A 13,939-nucleotide genomic window follows, 5' to 3' on the forward strand; every position below is an offset into this window, starting at 1 on the left:
TCTCTTTATTCTGCTCTTTTAAATGTGGCAGACCTTTTGTGTTATGCCACAAACCTGGTGCCTATGGAACTTACTGGTAGCCCCTGATATATACAGATTGCAGTCTGAGTTACTCTACAGTAAGGATTCTAAAATGCAAGCTTAAAAGTTGCCAGTACAGCTGTGCAAAGACCGGCAACCAATTAATACACAGGTTTGTCCTGCCAATTCTACTTGCTGGTGTTGAACTCTAGGGAGGGAGAAACCCTTTCCAATCTACTGGAAATAACCACCAGGAGATTCCAATCTATCTTCTGCCCATCTGTCCTGCAGTGTTGCAGTCTGCACTGAGGTCAACACTCCTTATGGCTAGCTTTAACAAAGCTGAGTTCGATACTGGGGATTTGAGGCTGGTTTGTAAAATCTGTTTAAAGGTAACCATGGTTAATATTTCCCTCTGCAGATGGCATGCTAAATCATGAAAACTGAAAAGCAGGAACGCACAAGCTTGCAGCCTGATGTTCATCTTTTAATCATGGTTCAAGAAATCAGAAAAGATTACATACATCTCTCTGCACTGCACCAACAAAATAAATCTAGCATCTCTTGACAGCAGCCTCAGCCTTCTAGACTGTTCCTCAGCCATTCAGCTGGGCTTATACTTAGCTTTTAACTTTAACCCATGGACCTTGGTTTTCGTAGGAACCCCTATGCACTGACTGACCCCACAACACACAATTTGGGTCAGAGATTCCTTTCTCCCAAAATACAGGCTTATGGATGCCCTGACTTCTCAGCCTCCCTCCTCCTGGCAGAAACCTGGCATGACGACTTATTTCAAACTTAATGGAAAAGATAATTTTTAAATATGAAGACTTAACTGACACCAAATCAGTAATCTTGGGGAATCTTGTATCCAAAGTACTGTAGTGTTAAATAACTCATTCCATCAGTGCAAAGACCTCTGCTCTGTGTGCTCCCTAAATCTATGATGGGGGTTCCCCCAACCTTCTGGAACAAATTTGGGGAGGATATGGGGCACACAGGGGGAGCAGAGGAAGGATATTCCACTGTACAGGCAGAAATTGCCCTGACTGGACACATTAGTTGGATACTGCCCTAAATCATGCCAATTCCTTTTTTTCCATAGTCACATTAATATTTCTTTGTTCCTTATGATGCATACATACTTCCCAGGATAATTTCTTCATCTTTACTTGTGTTTGTAAAGGTGTAAAGTGTAGAAACTTGGGTGGGTTCACATTTCAGTGGGAATCAGCCTAACACACTTCCCAGAATGATTAAGTAAACTAAAAAGCAGCTTATCTTTGAAATTTGCAACGCAGTTCTCATACCAAAAGATCATGCATGTTAGAGGAAATTGTGTAAAAATATGTATATGCCAGTGAAAGTAGCATTTAAATATGCATTATATAAAGCGGGAAGTTGTTTGAAAAATGGGCATATTAAAATCTGCACTGAAACTGGATGGTTTACAACAAATTAAGACACAGTAAGACCAAACATTAAAAAAACCTTATACAGGGCTGCCTTCAGATGTCTTCTAAAAGTCAGATAGTTGTTTATTTCCTTGACATCTAATGGGAGGGCATTCCACAGGGCGGGCGCCACTACCGAGACGGTCATCTGCCTGGTTTTAAGGGGAACAAATTGCAAACCAATGTGGTAAACTGAACTTAACACTGGGGAAAAAAGGATAAACTGAAATAAAAAATGTGGGTAGATTCATCCACTGGTATCTGTAAGTACCCACCAGCCCCTTATGACATGACATGCTAGTGTCATGGTGTTGCATTTGGCAGAATTGTGGTTATTTATGGAAATTTCTTTTACTGGCCCTCTCATCTGAACTGAGGGACCATGATAACCTATCATCATTATTAAAATTTGTATACCACCCTTCATCTGAAGATCCCAGGGTGGTTCACAACAGAAAAAATATAAAACAAGAATACAAAATATATAGTAAAGCAAAAGCAAACACAAACCAATAACTACACCCCCCCACTAGTTAAGATAACTACCAGCAAAAGAAAAGGCACTGTTGTTGATTTCATGCATCCTTTCCATTTTCCCTGCACAGCTGAGTTTTATGGAGCAGGTTTAGCCTTTGGCTGGGCATCTGCCTGCCTGCTTGCCGTACTGCCGTGATGTTATAGGCCCAGGCTGTTTCTAAGCTGTCTCCAGCAATGCTGGTAGGAGTCCAGTTGAGGAAAGGGAAGCGGGCGGCCACCACGCAGGCCCCATCGGGGAGTTCTGAAAGCAGTTTCCTCTCCAGGAGCGGGACCTGCCGAGAGAGGCCGGCTTTACAATGACGTTGACAGCAGCAAGATTTGACAGACAATGAATCTCGGACAAAAAGCCTTGGGGAGGGCAAAAGTGCTTCTCTATCAGCAGAAGTTGGTCTATTAGGGCAAAGTCCCACCAACCTCCATCTGCCCTCAGCCCCCATCTTCATGCCTCCTTGCTTAACTATCAGTCCAGGAATTGAACTGCCTGTCCCTTTTCTGCCCCTTAGTCTCAGGGTTGCCTTTGTAGAATGCAGCAGGGAAGAGGATGGGGACGAAACAAGAATTAGGGCAGGTCCACACCATACATTGAAGGCACATTCAATGCATATGTAAGAACATTCAACACACATCCTCCAAAGAATTCTGGGAACTAGTTTAAGGGTGCTGGGAACTGCAGCTCTGTGCAGGTGAAACTATAGTTCCTAGGATTCCTTGTGGGGGGAGTCACATGCTTTAAATGTGTATTGAAAATGCTGTAAAAGTATGGTGTGGATTTGCCCTGAATTGGCCCTGCCTGTCCTTGGCTCTGGCGCCACTCACTGCTGGTCTTTCTGCTTTCTGCCCTACCATTTCCAAAGGGGACCAGCCACCACTGGGCTGTATAGAACTTCAGACTGGAGCATAATCATTTGTTGCATGAACTAAAAGAAAACCTACAGGAAAATTGTTCTATTTCTATGAATTTTGGCCGTAACTGCTCCTTTGATTCCCAAATTCATGTGGTGTATGCGATGATTTTATGTGAACGCTCCTCTACCATTGCCTAACGTAGAAGATTCACCGAAGCAAGGCAGTCAGCATCTATTAGGGACATGGGAGGAGACACAGGGCCATAATGTTTTGGTTTTAATATAAAATGAGCGAATAGATCAGCCTCTTCTTGAGCTAAAACAACACCATCTGATAACTGCCTAACTGGAGCTTGAACTATCTGAGTGTTTTTACAAGGTGTCTGAAGCAAATTGATGCTGTCTCTTCCTGTGCAGCAGTGGGAACAGCGAAAAAGACCTGTTTTCAGTCTGCATACCCTATGATAGTCTGCAGAGGCAGGGTTACGTATAAAACACCCCCCGACGACGCATACAGGGCCAGATAGTCCTTCAGAAAGAATTCAGTTTGGTAATTCCAGACTTAAATCAAATAAAGGAAACCCTTCAAGGTGACTCCTGGAAGCTGCAAAGAGAAGACTGGGCCAATTTCTCTCTTAACTGACCAGCATCTAGCATAAGGTGACTTGGGAATAGTGAATTTCAAACTGCAGTCTCTGCAGAAATGAAGCAACATTATTTGCTTTCGGCTGACTTTGCAGTTGGGGTGGGGGAAGCTGGCAAGCTCAGCATCTGGCTGTGGGGACTACACAGCAGCAGTGTAAACAGAGCACACAGTTGTGATGTCTCAGCAAGACTGCTGGGCGCTTCTAGGGCAATCGTCATTCTTTAGCAACGGGTGGACTCGGTTGTTGCCACCTGGTCCCACAAAGGAAAGCCAGCAGACACTGTTAAAATGAAAGACACTGCCAAAACAACTAAATCAGTATGTGGTGAAGATTGTTAAATCCCCTTTGGCTGTCAGTACAGGAGTATGATTTTAAAAAAAAACCAAGCACACCTTAGCAAGCAGGTGCAGAAAACTAATTCTAGTTATCCTGTTGAGTTATATAGGGACTAAGGAGGAGGAAGCTGACTCCCCAGGCTGGTTGCAAGTGAAGTAGGCAGATGCAGGCGCACACAGTCTGGTAGGCTGTGCCCCTTTTGCTCAAATGGAGCTGCCTCCACTGTTAGTATAAGGTTTTCATTTCTATGTCTCGACTGATTTCTAGGACAAAGGCTGGACTATACGAAGCAGACGGGGACAATTCCTTCTGCTGGGGAAAATGAGAGCAAGTGTTTTGCAGAAGATGTTTTCCACTTGTTGGCTGTGACAAGGAATTTATCCATCTAAAATGCTTCTATGCTGCCTTCCAGATGCAGCCCTCTCAGGGCAGCTTACAGAAGATAATTAATAAATGCAAGAAAGCAAACACCTAATTATAGAAAGGATAAACAGCAGGCGTTTATAGAAAGGGTTATAGAAAGGATAAACACACTTTTTAATAGAATACAATTTGTTTTTAAACAGACCTTTACAACTTAAGAAAGATTGGGTCATATGCAGTTCTTTTGGCGAGAGTGCCAAGGATATGGGACCACAACGAATAAGGCCCTGTCTCCAGTACTCACCAGCCTAATGGATACTGAGGTGAGCCTAAGAAATAGGGTTTCAGACCGAATTTTAAGACCGGGGTAGGTTCATAAGACTGAATGCATAATACTCCTGCCAGTTAATTGAAGGCATTAGTCCATTAGATATCGTGAAGAATGGGCACTGCACTGACCATCCTTGGTTTTGCTAAGGTAATAGAGACAAGCTTATCTGAAAACTACTCACCAAGCTGGGAGCCAGGAACACAGTGACATTGTTGCAGTCAGAGAGATCTGCCTTAAAACAACAGCAGCACCAGCAGCAGACAATTAGTCAAGAGAGATGGTTCAATGGTTGTTTTCTATTCTGGACTGGACTGATTTCCCACTGTGCTTTGGGAGGCAAAGCACAGTCCCATGGTCTCAGATATTGCAGCACATAGTTCAGCTACGGAACTCGCTCTCTTAAAAGAACCTGGGGCCAAACAGTGATGCTGAACCTTGGGAGATTTGGGACAAACACAAGGAAACACTGCTTCACAACACATAGCTAAACTATATAGCAGGAGCAACCAGTGTGGGTTGGTTGGTGTTGAACTACAACTCCCATCACCAGGTGTTGTTAGACTACAACTCCCATCAACCCCGGGCTTCTGGCCATGCTGCTGGTGCTCATAGCTGCTGGGGGCCCAACAATATCTGGAAGTTGCAAAACTTAGGGGAAGCCTTGCTGCTAAAGTTTGCTTCTCCTGAGCTTCACTTAAGATGCACCTGAGATGGCTACTTCTTCCACTTTCTGTTTGCTCCTTACAGGCCTAGATTCTTGCCTCCGTGTGAGAAGAACTTACCTTCCAAAGGTCTTCTCGCTGGAAGAAAACCTTTCCATAGCACCCAGCCCTCCAGGCACGGACGTTGGACAGTTGTAAAAGCCATGGATTGAGCTCATAGCCAACTGTCGGCCTGAAGCCTTGTTTGTAAGCCTCCAGCACCTGGAAGTGCAGCTAGAATCAGGCACATTGTCTGTTGCCTAATGCTGTGCTAGTTTCATGGCGCAGGTCACATCTGCACACATTTAAACCCTCTTTTATTGTTTTAATAGTTATGGAGAATCCTGGGAAATATAGTTTGCTGAGAACTGCAACTGCCAGGACCATATAAACACCGGTCCTGAAAGACCTACAATGTCTCCCTGTACATTTCTGAGCACAATTCAAAGTGCTGGTGCTGACATTTAAAGCCCTAAACAGCCTCCGTCCAGTATACCTGAAGGAGCGTCTCCACTCCCATCGTTCAGCCCGGACACTGAGATCCAGCGTCGAGGGCGTTCAGGTGGTTACCTCACTGCAATAAATGAAGTTACAGGAAACAAGGCAGAGGGCCTTCTTGGTAGTGGCGCCTGCCCTGTGGAACACCCTCCCATCAGATGTCAAAGAGATAAGTAACTATACAACCTTTAGAAGACATCTAAAGGCTGAAGGCAGCACTGTATGGGGAAGCTTTTTAATGTTTTATTATGTTTTATTTATTTATTTATTATGTATATGTTGGAAGCTGCCCAGAGTGGCTGGGGCAACCCAGTCAGATGAGCAGGGTACAAATTAATAATAATAATAATAAGTGAAATTAGCAGAATTTAATTCCCAGGATTCTTTGGGAGAAAGCTATGACTGTGAAAGCGGTATAAGAGTGCTTTAAATGTACGGTGCGGATTAGCCCCTGAAACAATGCACAGCCGCAAAGGGTAGGATTTCTGGTGTTATATTTGAGGAAGCGCGTATATAGCTCAGTGTTAGAACAGAAAACATCCCTGTAATTAAACAGCCCCCACCCAATCAACAAAAGGTCATTTATTCCTCATTTATCTCAATCACAACCGGGCAGTGAGTGTTGCAGGCAGGTGCTGATCCTTGCCGTGCACCAACGGCCTTGGCAACCCCACCCTCGGGTACATTTTGACATGCTTACAATTCTGCCATCACCCGATCCTAAATCCACCAGCTTCCCAGAGCGCCCCTGCAGCAGCGACATCATATTCCTCACTTGCTTGACACTGGAGGGTACATATGGCACCTGGATTAAATAGGAAAGAAGCTGGTGAGTTTTGCAAAAGGCATGGATATTAGGAACATGGGAAGCTGCCTTATACCACATGAAACCATCTAGCTCAGTGACAGACCCTCCAAGTTTCCCGGGACGTCCCTGATTTGGAGAAACCATCTCGGTTTCTGGTTTGATCCCAGAATGTCCCGCTTTTCCTTAAGACGTCCCTCTTTTCATCAGAGAAATGTTGGAGGGTATGGTGTTCTCTGACCCCCGAGCCATCTGAAGGCAATCCTGCATAGGAAAGGTTTTTTTAATGTTTTATTGTGTTTTTATATGTGTTGGAAGCTGCCCAGAGTAGCTGGGACAACCGAGTCAGATGTGTGGGGTATAAATAGCAAAATTATCATTATGGAATGGGACATCCCTATTTTCAGTGGCGTAGCGTGGGGGGTGCAGGGGGGGCCGGCCGCACTGGGCGCAACATCTGGGGGTTAGGGTTAGAGGGCGCAAATCCATGGGTTAGGGGGCACAAATTACTTGCCTTGCCCCGGGTGCTGACAACCCACGCTACGCCATTGCCTATTTTCATCGGAGAAATGTTGGAGGGTATACAGTATTTCAAGCAAGGGACATTTCTACTCCTACCTGGAGATGCCAAAGGTTCAGCCTGGGACCCTGTGCAGGAAAAGCATGTGTTCTACTGCGGAGAATTGGTCCTCCCCTAAGATGCATCATTCATTCATTGAATGAATTTGTCTGCCATCCCTTTGGTAAGGGTTACCAGGGCCAGTCTCAAAAAAAATATGTAAAAGGGGAGTTAATAAAACCACAGAACGAGATTGGGTGGGGTGCTCCTTGTAGATTAATTTATTTGTATCTAGTCCCTAGGCCACGGAGGATGATCAATACAGAGGTATCATGCACAGCCCAGCCAGCCTCAGTCTGCCCTTGGCCAGGTAAAGGTAAAGGGACCCCTGACCATTAGGTCCAGTCGTGACTGACTCTGGGGTTGCGGCACTAATCTCGCTTTACTGGCCGAGGGAGCCAGCATACAGGTCATGTGGCCAGCATAACTAAGCTGCTTCTGGCGAACCAGAGCAGCACACGGAAACGCCGTTTACCTTCCCACCGGAGCGGTACCTATTTATCTACTTGCACTCTGATGTGCTTTCAAACTGCTAGGTGGGCAGGAGCAGGGACTAAGCCAGTGTTTCCCAACCTTTTTTGGGCAAAGGCACACTTGTTTGCTGAAAAAAATCTCGCGGCACACCACCATTACAGCCCCGTGACGTCAGCGCGCAGCGTCACGCCGGGAGGGACGCACGAAAGTGAAAGTTTTCAATTTTTTCCCCTCCCCCTTGCCGGGGAACCTCCAAGCTTTGGGGGTGGGGGGGGAGGAGGCAGCAAAGCGAGGGACTGAGGGACGGTGACAGCTGAGGCGGCGGCGGCTGTTGTGGTGGTGGCGGCGATAGCGGGCGGAGGAGGGGGCGGCGGCGGGGCCGAGGTGGCCGGCGGCGGCGGGGGAGGCGGCGGCGGGTGGAGCAGGAGGGCGGCCGAGGCCGGTGAGGGAGTAGGGTTGCCCGGGGCTTGAGGAGCCGTCGCCGGGAGTTGCTGCTGCTGTTGTTGCTGCTGCTGCCCGGACATGCCGGCCTCCTCCTCGTCCGCTGTCTCGCGCTCCTCCCTTTTGCACGCGCTGCCCCGCCGCCGCCCCATTGGCTGGGTCCTGTCAGCTGATCCTGTGTGTGTGTGTGAGGGGAGAATGGAGAGAGAAACCTCGGCACCACCACCGCGGAGCCGCCCCCGGCTCGACGCGGATCCTCGCCGCCGCCGCCTCTCACCGCCCGACTCGCCCGCCTCCCTCCCACGGCACACCAGCCAACCTCTCACGGCACACTAGTGTGCCGCGGAACACCGGTTGGGAAACACTGGACTAAGCAACAGGAGCTCACCCCCTCACGGGAATTCAAACCGTGACCTTCGTCCCCAGCCCTTAGCCAAACCCCACCTAATTATTTCCTTTCTCACAATCATCCAGTACCCTTTGGATGTGTGCTCTGCTGCCCCCTTGTGATAAGTCACTTATTGCCCATACCCTCCACAGCTTCTCCTGTTCCCTTTGCTCTGCTCTCTAACAATTTTAAATGGTGGTAACTCCGGATACCTGTAAATACACTTTGCGCAAGCCTAGGGCAAGAGATCCAGCCCAGGCAAAATAAAAGACCAAGCTGGTGCTTGCTGCCACCTGGAAAGGGCTCCAAGAACTCCCCTTTTTATGCAGCTCTGCTGCCAGCCTTTCTATGTCGTCATGATCCATGCCTGCAAAAACAAAAGAATGTGCAAATCAGTTCCTAGTTAAATGCTGCATCTCTGCCACTGCAGTATTGGCTGCAAAAAAAATAATTTAAAAAAATAGGACAGATCTCTGGTCATAGGGCAGCTTGGGAAAATTGGAAAGTCAGACTTTAAAAAACAAACAAACCATTTTTAAAAAATAGTGCAAAGAAGTGTCTCCTGTTTAATAAGGAATCTGCAACAAGAAACTTACCGAATCTTCTTCCAGTCCTTTAACATTTGCAGCCAAAATGGCCAGACTGAAATTACTTTGTAACCTTGGTGGACTTTACCCTTTGTGCAAAAACACAGTTTGCGTAGCAATCCGAACAGAGCAGAAAACACATCCCTTATTCCATGCATAACAATTCCGTGTGCCTGTGAAGGACAGAAAGGACTGCTGGTCTGTTGGAGCTGGTCTTCTTTGCATGCAGAAGGTCCTGGGTTCCATCTCTTGCATCTTCCAGTAGGGCTGAGAAAGCCCCTTCTGAAACTCTCAAGAGCAGCTATCAGCCAGTGTAGGCAATACTGAGCTAGGTGGGAACAAACTGGTGTTAGGATAGCTTCTTATTTTCCTAAAAGACCTATCACAAAGCCTGACCTAAAGAAAGTCATATGGATTTGACCAGTGCTTTTTTTCTTTAAAAATGTTTAGGGGTACTCTCATTTCCCTACTCATATTGAAATACTGCCCCTCAATGAGGCCAAAGATTCACAAAATCTTTAGGGGTATGCGTCCCCCTAGAAAAAAAAAGCACTGGATTTGCAGTGCTATTTTTTCTAGAAAAATAGGCGCCAGTATTCACCCTGAAGTTGCTACAGTAACGAAATAAAACACCCCATTATCTAAACTATTTAAAACATTTAGTTAGGGATTGCTCTTGGTGGTTTATATTTTCATCGTAAGCAGCTTGAGTTTGATTTTAGCACCAGAAAGCGTGATATAAAGTGCCCTAAACACACACACACACACACACACACACACACACACACACACAGCTTTTCTCCCCAAGCGAAATCAACCCAACACAAGCGGCTACATTCTCTTTGCCATATAATTAAATTATTTTGCTCCTTTTGCCTGGAGTTGACATAACAAAGGAGTTCTACATGTTGCGTCTCCTATTGCTTTTCTGAGGGTTTTAATGCATTACGGGCAAGCGGTTTATAGATTCTTCTGCGTAAATAGAACGGATGGGAACAGGCCCACCATAGAGATACGATGGTTGCAGAGAGGCCACGCACCTTATTGAGAGCGCGCGAAGTGCTTTCTCGAACGCTCAGACGGAAATCGGAAGCGAGAGCGTCGCTTGTCACTCCATGAACTCTGTGATGGGGCGGCCGCTCTAGCCCTAGCGGAATAATAGGCTTTTTCTCCATCCTCCGCAGTCCGCCCGAGGCGACTCTATGGTTTGGGAGGCTGGGCGCGCTCCTCTCGGGCAGCGGCGGGAAGGGAGAGCGGGCTTGAAGCGGAGCCGCAGAGAGAGCGGGGCAGCCATGGCCAGAGGTGCCCGCCGAGGGGAGCGGGAGGGCAGGGGAGCCAGGGCGGGTATTGGGCTCTGGGCAAATGAGGGGCACTAGGACCCCTGCACGGCCAGGCGGGACTGGTTTGGAGGCTCCTCGGAGTCTGAGCATCCACGGGGCGGGAGAGGGAAGAGTCCCCCACAGCCCCACCAATTCCGAGACAAAGAAAACCCGTGGAGCTGCTGCTGTTGCTGTTTCCTGACAGGGCTCCTGCGCTTTCAAAGCAGCAGCAGCATGACAGGACAGGCAGAAATTCGCCAGGTGTAGCCTTTTCGCTCCTCTCTGTGATGAGGGGAGACGCATCTCCTCGCCTGCTGGATTTCTGCCTGTAGGCAGCCGTGACTGGACACAGTTTTTAGTGCTTATGAGATGATTTTGGCTTTCTGGAGGACTAGATGAGTTTCTCTCTCTCTCTCTCTCTCTCTCTCTCTCTCTCTCTCTGTGTGTGTGTGTGTGTGTGTTTATTTGGATTTATATCCTGTCTTTCCTCCCCAGGAGGAGCCCAGGGTAGATATACATATACAGTATATATATGAAATAGTCTGTGATGTTTTGGATCTTTTTAGTTGTGATGTTTGGACCGTAATCGGGGAGGGTATTTTTGCGCGGGGGGGATCTTTTTAACATTTTGCAAGTTGTGTTTAAACATTTCTTGTTACGTTGCTCAGAGAGCTGTATTACAGGGCAATTAATGAATAAGTGAATGAGTAAGTTGCATGTATTGTATTGAGCAGACATATAGCTGCCAGACGTCCAGCCTTCCATCCTCCCCAAGAGGAAGGACGCTTGGGATGCACAGGAACTCTGCTTATGCAATATTGTATTAAACAGCTGCACAAGATGAATTAAATGCAACTGGTGGTGATTTCTACCACCCCTGATTAAATAAAGTCCAGCTATCAGATTTCTGTCTCACATACTGGTGTTAAAATGCACAGGAGCTGTGCTAGGGGAAATTTTTTATATATAGTATCATGGGCATGAGTCACAACAGGCTTATTCTCTCCCCCTTCCCCATTCCTGCCCCCCCCCCCACTCGTTGGATTGTTTCTGCAGTATTGTTTGAGATATGGGATGCTAAACCACTGAGCTTCCCGCAATGGGGTGAGCTCCCGTTGCTCTGTCCCAGTTCCTACCAATCTAGCAGTTGAAAGCACACCAGTGCAAGTAGATAAATAGGTACCGCTGTGGCGGGAAGGTAAATGGCGTTTCCATGAGCTCTGGTTTCCGTCAAGGTGTTCCATTGCACCAGAAGCGGTTTAGTCATGCTGGCCACATGACCTGGAAAGCTGTCTGTGGACAAACACCAGCTCCCTTGACCTGAAAGCGAGATGAGTGCCGCAACTCCATAGTCGCCTTTGACTGGACTTAACTGTCCAGGGGTCCTTTACCTTTTACCTTCAATTGTTTGAGATGCATTATTGTTTTTCCTAGTTGGGTTGAGCTCCTGTACATTTAACAGTGCATGACAGGCACTGCTAACTATTCTTCATATATTTCTGTCTGCCATGCAGCTCAATGCACAAGAATACTGCTAGGAAAAATAGTTTGCATCTATGCTTGTTACAGGCATTTTGCAGCTACATGACAGGTAGAAATTCAACAAGTGAAGTTTTTTGGTATGAAGGGGGGTCTTCACCTGTTAGATATCTGTCTGATATGCAGTAGTTAAATGCTCAGTAGGACTTACAGTGCCTTAACAGAAAAAGTAAAATACAATCTGGGAAAACAGAATATACTAAAAGTGTTAATCCCAAAAAGTCACATAGAACAAAACAAGAATCAACCCCCACCCCCTTACTAAAAGTAAGGTCATTATTTAGGCATTGATCCTTCTCACATATACCTTGGCTAAGTTTTTATTTCTTTTTCTTCATTTTTTGATGTTGGAAAGTAAGATAGCATTTCTACTGATTATCTTTAATAGTGGGAAAATTGAGAGAATGAGATCATTTTAGCAAAAATGCAACCCCCCTCCCACTGGGACTCATAGCTGTCCTTCTGTTTAGGAGGCTAATTCTAATTTTAGAAGATAGCATAGGGACAATCCTGCTTTGTGTAAAGAGAGAGAAGTACCGTAATTTCAATAGCAGGAATCACATTGTTTGTGGGTTAACTGATCTGTTTTCTCTACAGTGTGGCAGCATCCCTATCTAAACATCTTCAAGCACTTTAAAGTTGAGGAATGGAAAAGGTCCACGAAGGAGGGCGATGTGACAACCTTTATGGTAGTGTCAGAAGTTCCTGATCCTTTCTTGGGTAGTTAAACGTAGCCTTGGTATTAACACTCAGCTGGTCGCCTGTGGTGAGTGGAAATAGCCTGCAGACGACCAAGTGTGGCACTGCCACCACTGCTGCATGTGAGCTCTCCCTTCCATGAATAGGGGGGAGATGGAAAGAGCGACAAAATTATCCTGCCTTTCCCTAATGGAACTCAAAAGTAGCATGCATAAGGGCACCTTTGCCTCCAGATATCTGGACAACAAAGTAGTAGTCCAAAACCCCTGTAATCATAGAATCATTGAATTGTAGAGTTGGAAGGGACCCCAAGGGTAATCTAGCCCAACTCCCTGCAGTGCAGGAATCCTGCCCACAGCCATCCCTGGGTGGGTTTGAAATGCCAACCTTCTGGTCAACAGCCAGGCGCACTGACCCACTACACCAGGTTGAAGAAGGCTGGGCCAGCCACAGACCTGTTTGGCTTTAGGAAGGTTTCTGCATCATATGCCTTCCCACCAAAGCCATGTACATTTTCATATGTGTCAGAACTTCCATCTGCTGAAGGTCTCAAACCTGGGAATTCTGGGAATTGAACTGGATCCTTGTTCCCCTCCACTTGGGGATCACATCAGGGAGAGTGAAATGGAACACTAAGTCCTTTGCTGATATTTCCTTAATGCTGTGTTAATTGCCATTATGCTACATACATCCTTGGTTTCCTCCAGCCTTGTACTCCAGTTTCTGTGTGACTTGATTTCTTTTACCTGAGCTGTTCCATCTATTTTATCCTCCTGTGTCCAGGACAAGACTCTGAAAGGGACGGTGTATCGCATCAGTGGTGCTGTGCCTGCTAGTAACTACCTCCAGCTCCCCAAGACCAGTACACAGTCATTGGGTCTCACCGGTCGCTACCTCTACATCCTCTTCAAGCCGGCACCGACCAAATATTTCGTGGTGCACTTGGACGTTGCCACAGAGGTGGGTGAGAGTTTCTCTCCTATTTATGAATGACCAGTTGTGTAATGAAATGAGCAATGTTAGGTGGTCTGAGGAAATGCAGATCTCTTACAGTACCTTTTGTGGTACCATCGAGTGGGCCTATCCTCTTTGGAGGCCTTGCTCCATTCACCTTTGCAGACTTGGCTTTGTGAGCATTGTAGCTTTCACTTTTATGAAATGCAAAGTTCTACTCCTTACGGTTGTCAAAGATAGGCCTGAAGTAATCTCAGAGGGCCTCTGGAATAAGATTACTGTGGGACACGAATGGAGAGTCATTGCCCGGCAGAGCTTCCCCACTTCCTGGCTCACTTATAGAGCAGTTGCTGTGCATACAGAAAAGTTCGAGTGAAA

General features: G+C 46.6%; 2 protein-coding genes across 5 annotated transcripts in view; one reads left to right on the top strand and one right to left on the bottom strand.

The window, feature by feature from the left end:
- Positions 1–487: 487 nt before the first annotated feature.
- LOC310692708 (adenine nucleotide translocase lysine N-methyltransferase-like) lies at positions 488–10,163 on the bottom strand. 4 transcript variants are annotated; one of them, XM_083473891.1, is made up of 7 exons: positions 10,091–10,163; positions 9,060–9,223; positions 8,676–8,830; positions 6,437–6,541; positions 5,320–5,460; positions 4,719–4,769; positions 488–2,287 (listed from the first exon to the last, which is right to left on the bottom strand). In XM_083473891.1, the coding sequence occupies exons 3-7, from the start codon at positions 8,826–8,828 to the stop codon at positions 2,054–2,056; spliced, it is 684 nt and encodes a 227-aa protein (XP_083330017.1). In that variant the 5' UTR covers positions 8,829–8,830; positions 9,060–9,223; positions 10,091–10,163; the 3' UTR covers positions 488–2,053. The 4 variants fall into 4 exon arrangements, with proteins under 4 accessions (XP_083330017.1, XP_083330018.1, XP_083330016.1 ...); XM_083473892.1 differs by having other exon boundaries at positions 4,719–4,765; positions 9,060–9,378; positions 10,091–10,161; XM_083473890.1 differs by having other exon boundaries at positions 9,060–9,378; positions 10,091–10,161.
- An 88-nt stretch (positions 10,164–10,251) lies between these two features.
- Positions 10,252–13,939, top strand: part of WDR90 (WD repeat domain 90) — a 44,320-nt gene continuing 40,632 nt past the window's right edge. Inside the window, exons 1-3 of the mRNA XM_083474912.1 lie at positions 10,252–10,352; positions 12,506–12,597; positions 13,391–13,567. Coding sequence (XP_083331038.1) covers positions 10,253–10,352; positions 12,506–12,597; positions 13,391–13,567 — 369 coding nt within the window. The 5' untranslated portion in view covers position 10,252. The remainder of the gene's footprint in view (positions 10,353–12,505; positions 12,598–13,390; positions 13,568–13,939) is intronic.

This window comes from Podarcis liolepis (genome assembly GCF_965112155.1).
Source record: "Podarcis liolepis genome assembly, chromosome: 14".
Lineage (NCBI taxonomy): Eukaryota > Metazoa > Chordata > Lepidosauria > Squamata > Lacertidae > Podarcis > Podarcis liolepis.